The sequence below is a fragment of the Phoxinus phoxinus genome, assembly GCF_949152265.1.
Source record: "Phoxinus phoxinus genome assembly, chromosome: 18".
NCBI lineage: Eukaryota > Metazoa > Chordata > Actinopteri > Cypriniformes > Leuciscidae > Phoxinus > Phoxinus phoxinus.
The window spans coordinates 25,375,992-25,397,999 of record NC_136893.1 but is presented as its reverse complement, the minus strand read 5'-3'; the positions used below and the strand labels follow the sequence as shown (position 1 = coordinate 25,397,999).

Sequence of the window (22,008 nt, the reverse complement as noted above, 5' to 3'; positions counted from 1 at the left end):
ACTCATTAAAGAGAAAAGAAAAGAAGAAAAGGTTTACTTGGGAAATTGGGACTGTCACATCTTTAAATTAAATTGCTGCAAATAGATCCTTGCTTCTACTTTCCTGGTTTGAACCAACCTGTGACATTCAATTATTGTTAACTCTTTCCACCATGAGTGATTGAAAAAATTTGCCAGCCACCACAAGTATTTTTAATAATTGTCACAAAAGTTTCATGGCCCCCAGAATATTTTGTAGTATGAATATCTGAATATGCAATATATCAAAAGAAAGAACAAGAGCATCCGCTTTAAAAAAAAATACAAATCTGTTTTATTCTAGCTTCATGCATTCCTTTTTTATCAAAGTCACGTTTTTGTCAAAGACTACATCCGGATCGGATTCAGAACGATGATAGAAACACAGTAGATCGAGTCCATCAACACCCCAAAGCTTCACAGTCCTGTAGCTCGTCCCGGGTCGACATTTCATTCAGCAACATTAGGCAGATTTGATTTATAGGCTGTTCTATCTGTTATATGAATGCTTTAGCATAAAGTTCTGCCGGGAAGACTTAATTGTTACGTCACTTTACCTTTATCTATCCAATCACATTCCAATACTCGTGGTATAAAAGATCGATCACTTACTCATGTCTGAGTTTGCAGATGCTGACGCTCCAATTCACCACCATCCTCCCCACCACCTCCAAGTCGAATCCTCCCCTCCATCCTCCCCACCACCACCAGGATGGTCCCTTCCATACCTCACAGGGGGTCGGCTGCGCCCCTGCCTTGATCTTTAGGCAGGATATGCTGAGTCCGGACCCTCAGATTGCGAGCTGCGGACGGGGCCTACGCCAAAGAACTTTATTGCTTGCTGGGTTGTTAATAAATGGATAATTGTCACCGTATTTACTCTCCTGAGTCTTTCTGGTAGAACTGCTTCTGTTGATGATTGCAATGACGCTTACACTGTAAAAAACAATTTTGGTTTAACTTAAAAAAGCAAGTTACCTTGTTGCCTTAAAATTTAGTTCGTTGTAATACAAAATTTGAGTTATTCATTTCATTTCATTTAGACTTTATTGTCCACCTTAGTGGAAATTTGTCTTCGACTATTCGACTTTGTTAATACAATGAAGAATAATGGTTTAATAAACAGAAACTCAAAATAGTATGTTATCTTCACACATTAGTTATCGAAGTTGATTTGACAAAAGATCAAAAGTTGTGATAAGAAATCATGAAACTATTTTTTTACAGTGTACATATGCTTGCCTCTGCGTCTTCTTCACGTGTGTTTTGATCCGGAGATTCTGAACTCTTTCAGAAGATGCGTAATAGCGCCCCCTACCCCGCAGTGAAAGCTGGAAATTTCCGTCAACACTTTTTTGTTATACTGGTTAAAATTCTCTTCACATCGTGATAGCAATCAATAATATAATTGGTCTTAATATTAAAACACGTACATATATCTTCTGTGGAAGTCACAAGACCAAAAAATGTTCATCAAAAAATGCTGGGTTGTTTCAACCCAATTTTGGGTAAAATATGGACAAACCCAGCTGTTGGGTTAAATTTTTACATTACATTTTTAACCCAACATTTGGGTTTGTCCATATTTTACCCAAAATTGGGTTGAAACAAATCATTTTTTAGAGAGCATTCGGTCTGTAATTACGAGATGGCAACCCGTGAAGTTTCAGCCCGATCTCATCCCAAGGCGTCATATACTGACGCTATTGACATATCGTCTACATCCAACGCACATGGCACCCTTTAGTGTCAATATGAGACACAGATAGATATGGGCCAGAAGGCGCCTCCTAGCGGTCTAACCCTAACCCTACCCCAGACCTAAACCCAACCATAACCGAACAAAGCTCTGTGCATCTCATATTGACGCTAAAGGGTGCCATGTGCGTTGGATGTAGACTAAATGTCAAAAGTGTCAATATATGACGCCCTAGGATGAGAATGCGTTGGAAGTTTTAACCGGAGTCAGGCGGTACAACTAGAGCTCAGCGAGTTGTTTATTTTCATCATTATTGTCATGTTATGTGCCAGACATGAGGTAAATTAACGCCATCTTGTGATGCTTTGAAGACTCTGCTGTGTGCGTTCATGAATTTTGGAGGAGGCGTGGCTTTGAAGGGAGGTGGAGTAATAACTACTTTTAATGAATCTGTTTGAGATCAATGATTATCATCATGCTAGATGTTTTGCTTTAAATTACGAACATGGCATCTGAGGACAACCTGTTGTATTCTGTGTATTCTAAATAAAAGATACAGATTGTACTGGATGTCAGCTTGTTTATGCTCAAAATAGGGATGTATAAAGTCCACATGTCATGCAATCAAGAAACTGCGCTTCTAACCACAGGTCGAGAGCTGTCTCGGGAACGATGGTTTCGGGAAACACAGACTCGTTGACCTGATAACAACAGACCTTGCGAACATAGTTGTGTAACGATGCTTCTGGGAAACACACCCCTGGTTGGTTGAAACCAGCAAGTTCTGCAAGGCCAGACCCAGATCTGCCTTTTCTGTGTTGGGAATGTTTGTAACATGCCAGAACTGAGCATCGGCTCTGTAAATGGGGAAAGGAGTGCGAGGAGCTGGAAAAGATTGGATTTTACACTTCCGATAATGACAAATCATGACCTCTGACTGACACACACAGTGAAATGATCAAAGACACACCTAAATATCTGTGACGGGTCATCTTCACACGCTTTCTTTACATTGTAAACTTCCGCAAAAAAATTCAGCTTTTAAGCAAAACCGCAATGATATTTTCTTTCATCTTTCATCTCTGTTTTCCAGTCCAGACAAAGACTTATTCCTTCGGCGAGACACAGGACAAAAGACTGCATTAGAATAACGTAAATAAAGATGAATAATATTAGCCTTTTGAACCAGTTCAATCTCTCTGGAAAAGATCACGTGACTGTACAATTATTCACTGACACACAGAAACAGATGAAAACTTCATCCTCAAAACACCAAAGCTCTTTATCTCAGTCCTGGAATAAACTGTGTGTATTCACTGTAGAGGTGGTTTTGTTTTGCTGCGTGGAGGCTGTATTTATTTAAAGGTGGAGCGCCAAGGAATTGAGATGCTAACCGTGGATCAGGATGCGTTTTATTGTGTGAAATAATGCCCATAGTTCATGGTGACTCATCCTTGACTCTTCAATCTGAACATGAGCGCTCAAGGCACACACAAATTTAACTATAGGACTGGATGACTACACAGAAAAAAATATTTGTCTTTATCTGTATCTTGTGTTCTCCAGAAGAAATATCTGAACACACTATACACTATACCGCTCACAAGTTTGGGTAAGATAAAGATTGTATTTTTATGAACAAATACTTTTATTCAGTAGGGATGCATTAAAGGGTTAGTTCACAAAAAAAAAAAAAAATGTTGTCATCATAACTCTCATGTCAAATAAAGATATGAAATCGGAGAGCTTTTTGTCCCTCCATTGACAGCTAAAAGTTCTTAAAATTAATGTAAAACTACACTCTAAAAAATGCTGGGTTGTTTTAACCCAATTTTGGGGAAAATACTGTATGGACAAACTCAAACATTGGGTTAAAAATGTAATGTAATGTATGTAATGTATGTAAATGTAATGTAACCCAATGGCTAACCCAAAAACAACCCAGCATTTTTTAGATATGAATTGAGCAGTTTATTAATCATTTTTTTAAGAGACCTGAGGTTCAGGTTCATTTTCTTGTGTTACGCGGCGCGTTTTAGTTTCCTCAAGAACCAATGAGGTTTGTTCTCAAGCATCGAGCAAGTACGCTCGAGCTTCTCTTTGTGTTTGCTGATCAATATGTGAATAAAAGCCTAAATTCAATCTGTTCATCAAATAAAGTGATCAAGTCTCTTCAGAAAAATTTGACTAATCCGCTCAATTTATATGGATTAGTTTTACGATCTCTTTTTGAACTTTTTGAAGCATAGTGAAATTTGACTGTCAATGAAGGGATAGACATTTCTGATTCATTTAAAGGGCACCTATTATTATATTTTAAAGTTTCCTAATGTTGTTTTGGAGTCTCTTACAACAGGTTTACATGCATCAAAAGTAAAAAAACAGTTTAATTTTCTCACATTTGCACATCACCAGATTTTCAATGATTCTCAAACGACTCCCCAAATTAATCAATCTCTCTAAATCCCTCCTTTCCGCGAGCTACTCTGCTCTGATTGGCCAGACAGCTCAGTCTGCTGGGATTCGTTTACCGCGTACAGCGCACGTTGAAAAACAAAAACTCCATAACAACGACAGCTCTGCGCAACCTGAGCATAGACTGTAAAAAAATAGAGGCACTGTACACTGTAAACTAAACACAGTAACGAACAATGGCGTTGATGTTACCACATCAATGCGAGCGCGAGTGCGATGATGAAACACTGGAAGAACTAGTTATTCAAGTGCATGTCCATCAACCGATTATTTTACATGTACTAATTTATTTACAGAGTATTTGTCTAATATATTGCGGTGAACACGTGGAAACTGTATCAATAACAGTGCATGTAAGTTATGCAATACATTAGCCGAGCTCTAGCGTGAATGATTGATGTAACATAAACGGTGGATAAACAAATCTTGCTTCATGCTTAATCTTTACTCAAACCAGTGAGAACGACAGACAGTCTGCATTACTAGACTCAGTTTTAGGTAGTAGTGGCTCACAGCTGATTAGCAGAAGTTTTTCAGAGACAGTGATAATGTGAGTTAGCCAGTTAGCAGGAGACCTACACAATATAAAACTCAAAACTAGTATTTTGAACACCGTCTTTCAAGAGCAAGCGGATTGAGAATCCTGCATTGAACTCCGAGATTTGAGAAGCAGTCGTCAGTAAAATGAAGGTAACACAGCAAAAGTTTAGGATTATACTGCTGTGGTATCGTGGTAAATATTAATTTTAACCACTGATTCTTCACATGCTCGTCCTTAGCCAGTGAAAAAAAAAAAGTACCGTCACATTGTAGAGCACAGCGTCTCCTCGACATGATGCTGTCCAGTGTCCACAGGAATCAGCTGCCGGTTTGAGGTTTAAAGGTGGGGTATGTAATTCTCTTTTTTAGCCATTTTTTCTAAACCACTTAAAATCCTATTCCTACAGTAAGCCAGTTAGAAGCACTGAAATAAAAATTAAGCAATTTAATCATCTGTGGAACGGGCAGGACTCGAAAAACTCCAGCCAATCATTTCCAAGACCACATAGACAGTAAGTGCGTCAATCAATCGGTTGTACCATCCCCCCCCTCCCCCCATCCATGTCCATGTTCTTTGAATCGGTGGAGTCAAAGGAAAGAAGGTAGGACCATTTGAGTTGTGTATTTTCAAAATCTGCCAGCCGTTTTGCAAATCACATACCCCACCTTTAAGTTTCCCTGGTGTCTGCGCACGCAATAAGTGGACGGGCGATATGCTAATGTTTTATCTTGACGTCACGACGAAACGGCTTATGATTCGTTTGAAAAATAATTCATTTCATTGACTCAGTTCATTCATAAGACTCTTACTTTTGAAAGACAATAACTTTATATACGGTGCACTTTCAGATTTAAAACTTTGCAGCACTGTAAAAAAATTATTCCCATGATTTGTTAACACAACAAATTTTCTTTTGTCAAATCAACTTAGATTCACTAAGGTTGTTCAGATAACAAAACATTTTTAGTTTAGGTTGATTAAACTAATGGCTTGACGGCAATGCACTGATATAAAATAAAAACATTAGTTGATTCTACTAATAGAGATAGTTCACAAGACCTGAGTCTTAATTTTCCCTGCGCATGCGCCGAACGACCGGGAGTAAACAACACAGAGACGACACTTGAATGCGAAGGCGCGATTTTCTTCTCAGCCTCTTCAGAAGCAAGGAAAGACGGTTTATGGTAAGTAATTTTTAAATTCAATGTCTTATAGGCTGTTTTTGTCTAAGGGTAATTAAATTTATTTCCTAGAAAATCAGAAGATGGTTTAAATTAATCTATAAGTAATAATTTCCCCTCAGAAATTCCAGAAGTTTCCATTGAGGTAAAATAGTGTTTCTTATGTCATCTTTAACGTTACAGTTTAGTAAGGCTGTTAGTGAAGCGTTTCAACCTTCAAATAATCCCGATAAATAATAATATTTGAGTCATTTTTCATTTTCCCCGTGATTAAACACGAATGCGTAACGTTATTGCCCGTTTTAAAGTAATAGCAGCTAACGTTAATAATGCATTCAGGTTGAACGGCAATAAGTCGCCTTATAGAGATTGTAACGTTACTGTTATACTTATGCTTCTGAAGCAATAAGTGTTCAAATTAATCTTTTTTTTGTGATATTTCAGACTTGTTTAGCTTATGGACATGTTTGCCACACGACGTAACAGTTAACTTGGATCACACCAGAACGGGAAGACGCCATTTTCTTCACAGCTGGGGTGTTTATGGTAAGTAACGTTCATTTTAAAATTCAATATGTCTCTGTCTCAACTGGTTTAGTCTAAGATTAAATAAGTTATTACCCTTCTTGGCTGTCGAGGTCTGGTATTGTTAAAAAAAAAAAAAATCGCTTCATCTAAGTTAAATGGCATGAGACTTTACTAACGTTATACTTGCTATACTTCAGTACAGTAAAAGTGCTACAGTTTGTTATCATAGTAATTTTATAGTAAATCCAAAAGCAATGAATGGTAAATGAGCCAAGAGCAGTAATTTTATATAATTGTAAGTGTTTGTTTTCCACCAGGTGGCAGAAATAGTCCATGTTATTTGCATGAATGAAAATGAGTAATGGGGATCTTATTTAAAGTGAATTTTACTCCACAACTGTACAGTTAAATAATATAAGTTAAAGGTGGAATAGGTCATCTGGGAAATGCTAACTTTAGCCTGCTAGCTTTGAAAACATAGATCCCCCCTCCTTGCAAATCATGTCCAAACCCACGCCTACTCCAAAACCATGAACGAAGCAGAAGCGAGTCGTATGGAAGTAAAATAATGGCAAATGTTTTTGAAATAAAAAAGCCTGTTGAATTGCACTACTTGAAACAAAAAATGCATTGCATTAACCATGCTTGCATTTTAATTCATTGCATTTTTATGGGCTGAAATTCAACATGGTTGTATATTTAAGCTGTGAATATTTCATTTCAAACACATTTTCATTAATACAAATTAAATAATAATAATAATAATCCATATTCACCTTTTATATTTCACTTCCAAAATATTCAAACTGTTTAAAAATACAACCTATAATATTCAACAGGCAATTTGTGGTCCACTTTATTTACAAATTCGCTTCCACAAATTCAGTGGTTCAAATTCGACAGTAAATTCAACATTGACATCCAGGAACTGCAGGAAAAGCAGTAGATTACCGAGCATAATCTCCATCTGCTGTTAATCAACCTCACCAGCAGGGGGCGCAAGCGTGTGTTGTTGACGAAGACCAGAGCAACAGTTAGAGCAAGCCATTCATTCATAAAAACTGATTTATAGAAATGTAAGTGTATTTGTGATTATTATGAGGACTGTTTTTATGTTTGATTCAGTGTCTTCACGGTCCCTGTGTAGCCTACATGCATCTTTCTCTACCGTGAACGAGATTATAATGTTATTCCCCGATGCTGATGTACAGAACGAATGTTACATTTGAGGTAGACATTATTTCTCTTGGTTGTTTAGTTGCCTTAACTTTATATCGTGGCGATGTGTTGCAGGCTACTGGGTTTCCCTCAATAATTCAGGATTGCTGGACATATAAAACGCTTAGCTTAATGGACTAATACAGTGATATAAAAGACCAAACTCGCACTTTATTGAGGAGGCTGTACTATATGGCTACAGGCAAACAGACTTAGAATATGAACTTAACACGCAAAGTTTCACGCTAAGCGTTTCCCAGTGATATACTGGTTATAAGTTGGCTTGACGTTGGACATTCGCGCATTTAGGGACCGTCTCTAAAGTTACGTACGACATTGGTATACACGTTTCTAACTTCAATAGCAAACTTCTATTTATTTGAATAAATATAAATAAATGAAAAAGGTGTACATCATGCTTGACACCTACATGAACACTTTAGAGTTGGTTTATGACTGTAAGTCATTCTCTTCCAATGCTATTGAAGTTAGAAACGTGTATACCGATGTCGTGTAACTTTAGAGACGGCCCCTAAATGCGCGAATGTCCAACGTCAAGCCAACTGTATAACCAGTATATCACTGGGAAACGCTTGGTGTGAAATTTTGTGCATATTCTGACTCTGCTTGCCTGTAGCCAAATAATACAGCCTTCTCAATAAGGTGCGAGTTTGGACTTTTATATCACTGTATTCGTCTATTAAAGGACAATTCCGGCGAAAAAATTAACCTAGGGGTAATTAACACATGGTTACCGAGTCGATCGTTCTCTGGGATGCGTTTTCATGATAATCGAATGTAAAGAGTTTTATCTCTAAAAACAGATTAGCTTATAACGCTAGTATATGGGGCATCGAATATAAGTAAAAAGAAGTCGCTAGTTAATACCACTAACAAGGCTCAAAATAGCCTCACACTAACACGGTAGCATAATGAGGGTCCCTACATGCAAACCGAAGCATTGAGAACTTTGTAAGCGTACAGACAGTTTAATAAGAAGATACTTTATAAAGACAGTATATTACGTGTATACAGGCAGGAGCCATCTTTGGAAAACAGTCTCGACCAGTCAAGCCACGAACGTCGTGCTAGTCGATAGGTTTAAGTCACAGTTCAGCTCACGTAGCACGCCGTTCGTGGCTCAACTGGTCGAGACTGTTTTCCAAAGATGGCTCCTGCCTGTATACGCGACGTGTACTGTCTTTATAAAGTATCTTCTTATTAAACTGTCTGTAGATAACTTTCTGGGCTGGCAAGTTTCAATCCCTTAAGAAGCCTATGGAGGAGTGAGACAGCTCTCAGATTTAATCAAACATATCTTAATTTGTGTTCCGAAGATGAACGAAAGTCTCGGGGTTGGAACAACATGATGGTGAGTAATTACTGACAGAATTTTAATTTTTGGGTGAACTAACCCTTTCATTATAAAATGTTATAAATTGGTATAAGCCTTTAAAAATCTGGAATAGATGAAGAAACCTGCTTCGCAGGGTTAGTTTTAAAGGGTTAGTTCACCCAAAAATTAAAATTGTCATTACTCACCCTCATGTCGTTCCAAACCTGAAAGACATTCATTTGTCTTTGGAACACAAATTAAGATATTTTTAATGAAATCTGAGAGCTTTTTGTCAATCCATTGACAGTTTATGCAACTACCACTGTCAAGCCCCAGAAAGGTAATAAAGACATCATTGAAGTAATCCATGTGACTCCAGTGAATTAACCTCAAGTTTATGAAGTGACGCGAGTGCTTTGTTTGCACAAAAAAAACTTGAACGTGCGTTGGAGATTGATAGATTAATATTTTGTTAATATTTTTTTTTTTTTTGAGCAAACAAAGCACTCGCGTCACTTCATAAACTTGAGGTTAATCCACTGGAGTCACATGGATTACTTCAATGATGTCTTTATTACTTTTCTGGGGCTTGACAGTGGTAGTTGCATAAACTGTCAATGGATTGACAAAAAGCTCTCAGATTTTATTAAAAATATCTTAATTTGTGTTCCAAAGACAAATAAATGTCTTACAGGTTTGGAACAACATGAGGGTGAGTAATGACAATTTAAATTTTTGGGTGAACTAACCCCTTTTGATGCTGTTTGAGAAATGCTTTTTAATATTTGTTGAGATTTGTTATGAAATGTGGCCTCACTGGCCTGATATTTTGTGGTTATCTTGTCAACAGTTTTCTTATTTCATTCACTTTATGAGGTTGTACATACTCGCATACTCAATACTTGTTTTGTTTTATTGAACAGACAAAATATTGTTTTGAGCAAAGGATTTTTGAAATTTGAAAAATGAAATTTCCATGTCATGTTCATTAAATGTTTTTATTTTTTATTTATTCTATTGCACTTAATTCAAGCTGATGTTAATGTCATTACACTGGCATTTGTTTATTCTCACACATGCTTGACATTTATAGCAACAGCTTGTATCCTGCTGCTTTAATGTGTTTTAATGTTTTTATTGAAGCAGCAGTTAATTCTATCATACTCATTTATACTAAAATATACTTGTCAGACAATTCAATGAATTCATATTTGTGTGAATGTTATAATAAATGTTAAAGTTATGGTTTATTTGTGCTGTTATTCCAGAATTCGTTTTAACAAAAAAGTATTTGTCATATTAACTCATAATTTTAAGGCAACCGTGTAAACTTTTCAGTTAATTGTTACAACAAACTATATGTAGTTAAGGTTAAGTTGAGTGAACTTACATTTTTAGTTTCAATGAACTCAAAATTTTAAGGCAACCAGGTAACTTACTTTTTTGAGTCAAACTAACAAATCATTTTTTACAGTGAGGATGTTTTCATTCACTTAGAGCTACTGTATGTTACACACTACATGAAAGGTCATTTTCAAAAAGCCATAATAGGGGCCCTTTAAAATATCTTAATTTGTGTCTCGAAGATGATCAAAAGTCTCACGGGTTTGGATCAACATGAGGGTGAGTAATTGATGACATACTGCTTATTTTTTTTGGACGAACTAAATAGATTAAAGTGTCAGTAAAGACATTATAATGTTACAAAATTACTTATTTTGTGGTACACAGTCATTTTCATTATATTTGTATTTATGTCTCTCTTTAAATCACTGATTTATCCCTGTTTTCGAATCAAATTTGATTTATGGCACCTTCTGCTTAAACCACTGAACCGCTTTTTCTTTTCTGAAGCAAAACTTTTTTCAATTTTCACATAAAGTCTCTCAGTGTGGTGACACTAGTCTCTATTTATTTAAAGGTCAGGTTAAAGCGCTTTTCATTATGGCGGCTTATTTCAAGGGCAGGGAAATTGCTGTGCTAAATATATAACAAGAATATTGAGTTACATTCATAAATGAATGAAAGTGGCATGTTAGAGGAGAAAAGGGGCAGATAGTCAAACAATAACCGTCACATTAGCAGTCCGGTCGACAATTGCCTCAAGGTGCCTTTTCACATGAAGACCATGTCAAGATGAATGAACAATAACCGGGCCAAACTATAGCATTCTGTGCAAACATTTCAACGGATAAACAGATCAATACACTTATGCCATAACCATTGCCAGCTGTGCTCCATCACAGATTTACACATTATGATTCCTGGCAAATAACAGCTATTTATATGTATAATTGTTTTAAATTCATTAAATTAATATTTGGTATTGCATTATTTGCAGGGTTGTGCAACACTAATAATACTGTATGTTAGTTAGTTAGCAAACCAGAATTGTAAAGGAATGATTTAATAATACATTTCATTTTCAGTACTCATGAACAGGTTAACATACAAACAATATATAAGTATATAAGTATTTTCAAAAACTTTGTATTAATGTTTTTTATATTTATTTGTTATACTTCACACTGGCTTCCTAAAAACATTTCATGTCCCATGATTCTCCGATTGACTCAATATTATATAGTAAATATATTTAGATTTTGATGGCACTATTTGTTTTTTTTTCACAAAGTAGCTCTGTGTGTCAAGATTCAAATCTATTTTGATGTCTGTTGATTGCTTTGACATCGTTGAACACAGGTGTCCTCCTATCCAGTAGAGGGCACTGTTTTCAGGTCTCTGGGTTGCAGACAGATGAACAGAGTCGCCCAAACTTCACGAGAAAGTCATTTTCTGCTCTTACCAGTGCTTCCTCATCAATATAGACTGCCGCCCTTCTGGCAGTGAGGTAGTACTGCACTTTTCTGAGTCTCCAGCCAAACACGTACATCAGGAGTCCACACACTGCCGCAGTAGAGCGGCCCACTCCAGCATTACAGTGAACATATACTGTGTGACCGTTCTTCAGCAGTCCATGGAGCAGGAACACCACCTGGGGCAGCATCCGTGTGCGACCTGAGAATTACAATAAACTCTTTAGATGCTCTCTAGAAACTCTTTAGAAGCTCTTTAGATACTTACATTAGCCCACTAAACATTGGATGTCAGATAGATGTGCAGATCATGTCTATATTGGGTCCGTCGGTCCATGACCAATTCTGGACATCTATTCAACGTCCAAACTAGGTCCACAATTTGGACGTCCAACCATGACCCAACTTGGATGTCATATTGACATTCAACATTTTACCTTTGAAATGGGTAATTTTTTGGACATCATTTGGACGTCTATGACAGGTGCAGAAAATGTACATGATTAATATATAATATTTTTTATTTACAAATATCAACATTGTTGTTATCAACATGATTACTGTAATACATATGAATACAGATTATTAATAATTATTTAAGATCGTTTCCCAAAAACTCCATTTGATTGTCTCAGCACCAGGTAATAACTGGAGACACAGTTTACAGTTTTTTTCAATTGCTTACACACAAAATTAAAAATTTGGCTCATTGTGTCAAAACTCAACACACAAGATTTCTTGACACAGCACTTGGAGATCAACATCTAACTGCCAATGCAAAATAACATTCTGCAATCAAAACGTAACACTTTAACTTGAAAAGGCCCTCTTCGGATCGATAGGAAACACACATGCACATGCAATATAAACAGTCAAAGCAAACACAACACACAGGTCAACTGTACTCAAGACACTGCCTACATTTGTAGTCTGTAAACCGTGTTTATTTCCACAACCAAAACTCAGTGTACAGGTGCAGAACTACTATAAGTATTGAACATCTGGTGTAGGTGTTTCTATTGCAGGTCCATGTCAGGGATCTCGTCGTCGATTGGGGTCGGGCCACAGCACCTCGTCCACATCACAGGTAATGTCTTCCCTTGCCAGGCAACGGGGAAAATATCTCCGTGTGTGGCGTATCCACCCATGGATCGACCCCACCTCGATGTCCCCACATGCCTCGATCTCCTCTCCCTCTTCCCCCATCTCGTTCTCCTCTCCCTCTTCCCCCATCTCGATCTCCTCTCCCTCTTCCTCCATCTCGATCTCCTCTCCCTCTTCCCCCATCTCGATCTCCTCTCCCTCTTCCCCCATCTCGATCTCCTCTCCCTCTTCCTCCATCTCGATCTCCTCTCCCTCTTCCTCCATCTCGATCTCCTCTCCCTCTTCCTCCATCTCGATCTCCTCTCCCTCTTCCCCCATCTCGATCTCCTCTCCCTCTTCCCCCATCTCGATCTCCTCTCCCTCTTCCTCCATCTCGATCTCCTCTCCCTCTTCCCCCATCTCGATCTCCTCTCCCTCTTCCTCCATCTCGATCTCCTCTCCCTCTTCCCCCATCTCGATCTCCTCTCCCTCTTCCTCCATCTCAATCTCCTCTCCCTCTTCCCCCATCTCAATCTCCTCTCCCTCTTCCTCCATCTCAATCTCCTCTCCCTCTTCCCCCATCTCGATCTCCTCTCCCTCTTCCTCCATCTCGATCTCCTCTCCCTCTTCCTCCATCTCGATCTCCTCTCCCTCTTCCTCCATCTCGATCTCCTCTCCCTCTTCCTCCATCTCGATCTCCTCTCCCTCTTCCCCCATCTCGATCTCCTCTCCCTCTTCCTCCATCTCGATCTCCTCTCCCTCTTCCTCCATCTCGATCTCCTCTCCCTCTTCCTCCATCTCGATCTCCTCTCCCTCTTCCCCCATCTCGTTCTCCTCTCACTCTTCCCCCATCTCGTTCTCCTCTCCCTCTTCCTCCATCTCGATCTCCTCTCCCTCTTCCTCCATCTCGATCTCCTCTCCCTCTTCCTCCATCTCGTTCTCCTCTCCCTCTTCCCCCATCTCGATCTCCTCTCCCTCTTCCTCCATCTCGATCTCCTCTCCCTCTTCCCCCATCTCGATCTCCTCTCCCTCTTCCTCCATCTCGATCTCCTCTCCCTCTTCCCCCATCTCGATCTCCTCTCCCTCTTCCTCCATCTCGATCTCCTCTCCCTCTTCCTCCATCTCGATCTCCTCTCCCTCTTCCTCCATCTCGATCTCCTCTCCCTCTTCCTCCATCTCGATCTCCTCTCCCTCTTCCTCCATCTCGTTCTCCTCTCCCTCTTCCCCCATCTCGATCTCCTCTCCCTCTTCCTCCATCTCGATCTCCTCTCCCTCTTCCCCCATCTCGTTCTCCTCTCACTCTTCCCCCATCTCGTTCTCCTCTCCCTCTTCCTCCATCTCGATCTCCTCTCCCTCTTCCTCCATCTCGATCTCCTCTCCCTCTTCCTCCATCTCGTTCTCCTCTCCCTCTTCCCCCATCTCGATCTCCTCTCCCTCTTCCTCCATCTCGATCTCCTCTCCCTCTTCCTCCATCTCGATCTCCTCTCCCTCTTCCCCCATCTCGATCTCCTCTCCCTCTTCCCCCATCTCGATCTCCTCTCCCTCTTCCTCCATCTCGATCTCCTCTCCCTCTTCCTCCATCTCGTTCTCCTCTCCCTCTTCCTCCATCTCGTTCTCCTCTCCCTCTTCCCAGGTGCGCATACCTGAGTTCTATTTATAGTGCTACAGCTGTGACTGATTGGTGTTCAATTACCGGTTAAGTGTTTTACTGTGTGTGCGGGGGTGTTGCTATTGTCGCATGTGTTTTTATTATTAAATGGATATGCTGTATGCAAAGTGTTTCCTCATTTTCCAACGTGTGTAACATACAACACTCTGTGTGTAGTGTTTTGCACCGTGTGTTGTACAATTGTGTGCAGTGCAATGCCTACAATGTGTTTATTCATTTGGTGCCTGTGTGTAAGACATGCATGCAAACGGTACGGTTTTGACGCTTTGATCTGGGCATTCACTTTTTGTGTTTTAGCAATTGGGAAAAACTGTAATATAGTTTTCCTGCAGCTCAAACAGTAGAGCATTGGTGCTTGCAACGCAATATCATGCGTTCGATTCCCAGGGAAAGCAAGAACTGATAGGAATATAAATGTGTAATGCAATGTAAGTCACTTTGGATAAAAAGCATCTGCCAAATGCATAAATGTAAATACAATGGTACAGAAAACACGTCCTCCACCCTTTTGAAACATGGGACTACAGTTATAGAAGTTGTATAAAAACAACTTAAAATTTGTCTAAATTTGATGTTGAAAATACGTCCGCAAACGACCGCATTTGGACTATAAATAACCCTTACACGGAGGTCCCACGGATGTCAACATTAGACGTGCGGTAGATGTCGAAAAAATACGTCGTCTGGCGTTACAAAACAACCCCTTGAGTGGACCGAAATTGGACGTCCAAAAATGTCATAGAAAAGACGTCACTCCGACGACACATTGCGCAGTGGGAGTAATCAAGTTTACAGTTCAGTACATGCTGCTAAGTTCATGTTACATATGGCTATGCTAGTCAATAGTATATTGGCTAAACACACACACACAAACACACTGACCTTCTGTGCTCATGTCTGGGGTGGGGATCCAGATATAAGAAAGGCCACAGTCTTTGTACAGGTGCGTCATTGTCTCTGGGGTCATGGGTTGACTGAGGTCACGCCGGCAGCCGTGTGAGTTGTTTATGACATCCCATTCTGTCTGAAAGTTCATCACTGCTGTGACGCCCAGTTCTTGCTTCAGCTTTAGGGTTACGTGTTCGACCCGTCGAGGGCAGCTGCCTAACCAGACACGCGGAAGCACCCTGAAGAGAAGAGAGAGCGGAAACTTAGCTGTGTGTGTGTGTGTGTGTGTGTGTGTGTGTGTGTGTGTGTGTGTGTGTGTGTGTGTGTGTGTGTGTGTGTGTGTGTGTGTGCGTGCGTCTACAAACTATGCAACTAGTTGTGTGTGTAACCAGTGATGGCCCATCAGAGAAGGAAAGGGATATCCAAAATTTAATCAAAATATAACAACAGAAGAGACTGTTGTTTCAATAAATTTACTTATAAATATGCAGAAGTAAAATAAGTATTTTTTTAAAATATTTTCCTTAGAGTAGACCAGAGATCATCTGTGTACATGAGCGTAATGAGCAGGTACAGACACGATCATTAAACCTGCCTCAATCTTTTATTGGTTTGATCAATATACATACATCAACTTTCCTGGACAATTCCCACAATCACCACATATATTATGAGATCCCAGAGCAACGAGCGCAGAAAGATCCTAAAACATATACTGTATGAAAAAGTGTTCCTTTAACGATTACACTGACAATGTTACTATTCAGTGATACACTTTTTAGTGTGTTTTTTTGCCATTGAAACGTACTGTACTGTACTCCAGCCCTACGTATTCAATTTTGGACCGCAAATTCATCCTGTCATATCATCTCAATACAACGGAGACTCCTCCTGATGTGGGGGGTTGACTTGGGCAAACCAACAATTACACAGAACACTGTAGCAACTCCAAAGAAACACTCTTCAAAACACTCAGAACAACAGAAGAGAAAAAGAGAGGAGAGCAGATCATTTTCATTTTACATTTTCAGCGTCTCTACCTCCATCGTTTCTCATCAAACGCTGAGACAGTCATGTCAGCAGGGTCTCTCCCTCTGTGTGTATGAGAGCTCAGGACTCAATAATGGAAATGGTAATGCGTTTAGTGGTTTGAGGAGACAGACTGACAGCCAGGGGAATGAAGGTCAGAGACATCAGGTGAGAGGTGTATTTTTACCTCAGAAACCCACATGGCTCTTTGAGGGGAAAACATAAATGAAATGATTGAAGGGAAAGTTAGCTGCAGGTTAATGGTGTGAAGCATTGAGTATGATCTAACCTCTGCCCAAAACCTTCGGCAGGGCAGGACGCTTGGGTTGATGTCTAAGGCAATTACATTCATATATTTTCCCTGTGACTTAAGTGTCCAAATGCGTTTTTGTGCAACTGTACAGGTGTGTGCAATGTACTACTTCTCTGAAAACGATGTGTTTGTGTGTGTGTGTTTAAGCACTGCATTAGAAGTGGGCACGTAGTGCATTTTAAATGAGCAGTGGTGACAAGTACAAGTTGTGTTTAATTAGTGGTCAAAGACCTAACAAGGTGTACTTGATTCTGGAGACAAAAGGTCCTTGTATTTTTCCTTGGGACTTTGTTCATTTAGCCACCCGAGTTTATTTTACACTCTTCATTTGGTATGAATTAGACTTTGATAGAATTGATACACAGAAACATTGCTTCTCGAGTTTCATGGTTGTTTATTTCTTATAGAGCCAATGAAATGCACTGTAGGAACATGGACTCATATTGAAAACAAACTTTCTAGTTCTTGCAGTAAATTTTAATGTTGAATTCTCTGTGGGACTTACTATCTTCTGAGACTACCAGGTTTAAATAAACCAAAGGGTCTTTTAATAAAACAAACTCAGGTTATCCAAACACTGTAAAGGCAACATAATTTCACATGAACACACAAACAATACCAGAAACCAACTGAATGAAAAGGAGGAACTTAAATACACAAGGCGATTGAACTCAAATGATGAACAGGTAATGACTCATTAATCAGAAACCATAGTAACAAATGAGGAGAGGGAAAGTTTGATAATTGAGAGAAAAAAATATATAAACTTAAACTACAACAGGCAGTTATAAAACCATTGATATATACGTGATATAAAACCATACTTGCAAATAATATAATATTAATTAAATAAAGAGAGCACGCTTTCATGACTATGTTCGTTTGCACTGTGTTTGGTGACTATGATTGGCTACACTGGAATTAGACAAATAAGTACTGAGTAATATTAATAATTAACTACATGTAGTTATAGGGTCCTGTTATGGGTTGCCTTAGGGTTAGTTGTTTGTAATTATGCATAATTTTTCTGTTATTACTAGCGACGAGACCCCGGCGGCGATGGTGTACGTCCGATGGCGCAGACCCAGAGCACAGTGACGACAGCCCACGGCGGAACCGAGGGAGGGAGGAGCCAAGGTGATGTAGAGGCGGACGTCAACTGGGACGACCGACGGAGGCGGAGCCGATGGATCCCAGGGCGAAGACAGATCGCTGAGGGCCTGGGCGATGCCACGGAGAAGATCGTCTGAGGAGGAGCCGATGCAATGCCAGTGTGATGGAGGACCTAGGGGTAGCCGAAGGGAAGACGTAGGGGTGGAGGAACTGCGCGTAGCAGAAGATCCGCAAGTCCACAGAGGAGGTGGTGTGACGACTGACCAAGGGGGAGCCAGTGGGGCGAGGGAACCCGGTAGAGTCGATAGGCCGACGGTGTCTGGTGGAGCCGAAGGTGGGAGGAGCCAAGATGGAGCCGACAGGCCGATGGACCTGAGGTGATCAGAGGCCGGAGGCGGAGCCACAAGATCCACTCGCTCAGGTGCTGATGGTGGTGGTTGCTTGACATGCGGCTCGACGTCACAGTATGGCATTGCAGGAGATGGCAAAGGGCTGCTAACTTCTATCAGAGGCGGGTCTGGAGGACTGGCTGAGAAGGGCGGTGATGGAGGCAAATGGAGACTTGACAGGGTTAAAGGTAAAAGTGTTTAGAAACAGCGATGACAGTTCAGAGGAAACAGGAAGAGAGTCTATGGTGCTGTCTAGGAACAGCGATGAAGAACGAGAAACAAGGTGGGAGACGATACCTCCGTACTTAAGTCCATCAGCCAGTCCTCAGTCTCCATTTCCACCAGTATACCCGCGGGCTCACACCCCTGGTCAGACTCTGGGGGGCTCCTCTTCCGGGGCGGGGGTCACTGTATCCACTTGTCCTCGGGCTCTGGCTGACGTGTCGTGGCGGGTGGTAGCTCTCCGTCTGTGGGGGGCTCACGCGATTCCTCTGTGGTCGCAGGTGGTGAAACGGGCTCTGGGTCCGGCTGTGTTCTGGACCGGGACACTGGACCTGGACACTCTCCGGACATCTGATTAATCCAACTATGACTTGACGGCAAATACCAAGACACGCTTCGCCACTCCTCAAATACATAAAACATTAGCCTTTGCACACAACCTGTTTTGAATAAACAAAACACTGTACTTATTCAAAGAATCAGTTTTTTATTTACCCTTGCACTGCAAACAAGCAAAGACAGTCTCCAAAATGCTTGCAGGACATTCACGATTGAGGCGGCTGGAGCTGAATGTGGTTTTGCCGACAGTTTGAGGATCCACTCGAGTTACGAGGTTTAGTCACAAGCTCTTAGTATAAAGTTCAATTCAAGCTCTGGACAATAAAGTATTGGCTAATAATAATACAATTGTTTTTAATTGGTATTTTTTCTTATAAAACTGTTTTCGGAAAGATAATGTTACAGAACTCGTGAACAGAAATGTTAAAATACTGAACCGATTGAATGTTTCTTTCTTCCGATTTTTAAGCTCTGCTATAAATGCACTACTTCTACATTTAGCTGATTAAAATCTCTCTGTGTTTTCCACTATTTTGTCCAGTACTTTCTTCACTGGAGATGACGATGCATTCTGTCCTAGGAAGACATAGAATATCTGCCCTCTTGGAGATACACCAGCCTCTTTGATACAGTAAATCTGTCATTACTCTAATGGATTCCCCAACGCCAGACTCAATGACCCAGTCTTACTTTTATCCGCCTCCACTTTCAACTTTTCTTTGGTTGTTTTTAGGTCAGAGGTCAAAATAAACAAGCACTTAGAGCTCACTGCCAAAGGAGTCCAGGGATTCAGAGTAATTGAGGTAATTATAGAGTGCTGTTTAAACCACACACACAATTAAAAAGAGAGACAGGCAAAAACACACAAAAAAACACCCTAATCAAATGCTTCTGGGTAATTAGATGTTACTATCTGTGGATTTGAGACTTGCCACATACTTCAAGTTAAGTTAAATTAACAGAGTAAATTTATCTTTAACCTGGTGTTAATTGAGACACTTCTGCTAAACATCTTTTTGTGTTCCACAAGTTCAACTCTACCCTTTAAAACCTTCCCTTTAACGGTCACATTTACCATTGTTCTGAGAAATTTCATCTAATAAAAAACGGAAAAAAAATTCCTTTGCGTTTTTTGCGTATAGACAACAACGTTGTCAAAACAATCCCCGTTCACAAGGATCTGCGAACACGACTAAGGCCATGTCCACACTAATACGTTTTCGTTTGATATTTTTCTCTCCGTTTTGGCCTTCCGTCCACACTGAGACTGCGTTTTTATTAATGTAAACAAAGATTTTTTGAAAACGCACTCCAAAGTGGATACATTTGAAAACGCCGTTTTCACGTTGTAGTATGGACTGTGAAACCGGTGGTATTTAAAAACGATAACGTAACTTTAGTCATGTGACGCATATTGTACCAATAGATATTCATGTTTATACCAGTATTGTGCCTGTTATGTGCTATTTACTTTCACACTGTTGCTAAAAATATTCTACATTGCACACTCTTCATATCACAGTCCTGCAAAGATGACAAAACCAGCTTTAGGGTTACGTGTTCGACCCGTCGAGGGCAGCTGCCTAACCAGACACGCGGAAGCACCCTGAAGAGAAGAGAGAGCGGAAACTTAGCTGTGTGTGTGTGTGTGTGTGTGTGTGTGTGTGTGTGTGTGTGTGTGCGTGCGTCTACAAACTATGCAACTAGTTGTGTGTGTAACCAGTGATGGCCCATCAGAGAAGGAAAGGGATATCCAAAATTTAATCAAAATATAACAACAGAAGAGACTGTTGTTTCAATAAATTTACTTATAAATATGCAGAAGTAAAATAAGTATTTTTTTAAAATATTTTCCTTAGAGTAGACCAGAGATCATCTGTGTACATGAGCGTAATGAGCAGGTACAGACACGATCATTAAACCTGCCTCAATCTTTTATTGGTTTGATCAATATACATACATCAACTTTCCTGGACAATTCCCACAATCACCACATATATTATGAGATCCCAGAGCAACGAGCGCAGAAAGATCCTAAAACATATACTGTATGAAAAAGTGTTCCTTTAACGATTACACTGACAATGTTACTATTCAGTGATACACTTTTTAGTGTGTTTTTTTGCCATTGAAACGTACTGTACTGTACTCCAGCCCTACGTATTCAATTTTGGACCGCAAATTCATCCTGTCATATCATCTCAATACAACGGAGACTCCTCCTGATGTGGGGGGTTGACTTGGGCAAACCAACAATTACACAGAACACTGTAGCAACTCCAAAGAAACACTCTTCAAAACACTCAGAACAACAGAAGAGAAAAAGAGAGGAGAGCAGATCATTTTCATTTTACATTTTCAGCGTCTCTACCTCAATCGTTTCTCATCAAACGCTGAGACAGTCATGTCAGCAGGGTCTCTCCCTCTGTGTGTATGAGAGCTCAGGACTCAATAATGGAAATGGTAATGCGTTTAGTGGTTTGAGGAGACAGACTGACAGCCAGGGGAATGAAGGTCAGAGACATCAGGTGAGAGGTGTATTTTTACCTCAGAAACCCACATGGCTCTTTGAGGGGAAAACATAAATGAAATGATTGAAGGGAAAGTTAGCTGCAGGTTAATGGTGTGAAGCATTGAGTATGATCTAACCTCTGCCCAAAACCTTCGGCAGGGCAGGACGCTTGGGTTGATGTCTAAGGCAATTACATTCATATATTTTCCCTGTGACTTAAGTGTCCAAATGCATTTTGTGCAACTGTACAGGTGTGTGCAATGTACTCCTTCTCTGAAAACGATGTGTTTGTGTGTGTGTGTGTGTGTGTGTGTGTGTGTGTGTGTGTGTGTGTGTGTGTGTGTGTGTGTGTGTGTGTGTGTGTGTGTGTGTGTGTGTTTAAGCACTGCATTAGAAGTGGGCACGTAGTGCATTTTAAATGAGCAGTGGTGACAAGTACAAGTTGTGTTTAATTAGTGGTCAAAGACCTAACAAGGTGTACTTGATTCTGGAGACAAAAGGTCCTTGTATTTTTCCTTGGGACTTTGTTCATTTAGCCACCCGAGTTTATTTTACACTCTTCATTTGGTATGAATTAGACTTTGATAGAATTGATACACAGAAACATTGCTTCTCGAGTTTCATGGTTGTTTATTTCTT

General features: G+C 40.1%; 1 protein-coding gene and 1 long non-coding RNA gene across 2 annotated transcripts in view; one reads left to right on the top strand and one right to left on the bottom strand.

Moving 5' to 3' along the window:
* Nucleotides 1–5,311: 5,311 nt before the first annotated feature.
* Nucleotides 5,312–19,916, top strand: LOC306986142. The gene is made up of 3 exons (XR_013794911.1): nt 5,312–5,917; nt 6,359–6,460; nt 17,835–19,916. It is a non-coding gene; the product is annotated as an uncharacterized lncRNA (long non-coding RNA).
* The window catches only part of epm2a (EPM2A glucan phosphatase, laforin), a 23,675-nt gene continuing 13,306 nt past the window's right edge, over nt 11,640–22,008 (bottom strand). The window contains exons 3-4 of the mRNA XM_079589048.1: nt 15,447–15,691; nt 11,640–12,014 (exon numbers count right to left, since the gene is read on the bottom strand). Of these exons, the coding sequence (XP_079445174.1) occupies nt 11,731–12,014; nt 15,447–15,691 (529 nt within the window). The 3' untranslated portion in view covers nt 11,640–11,730. The remainder of the gene's footprint in view (nt 12,015–15,446; nt 15,692–22,008) is intronic.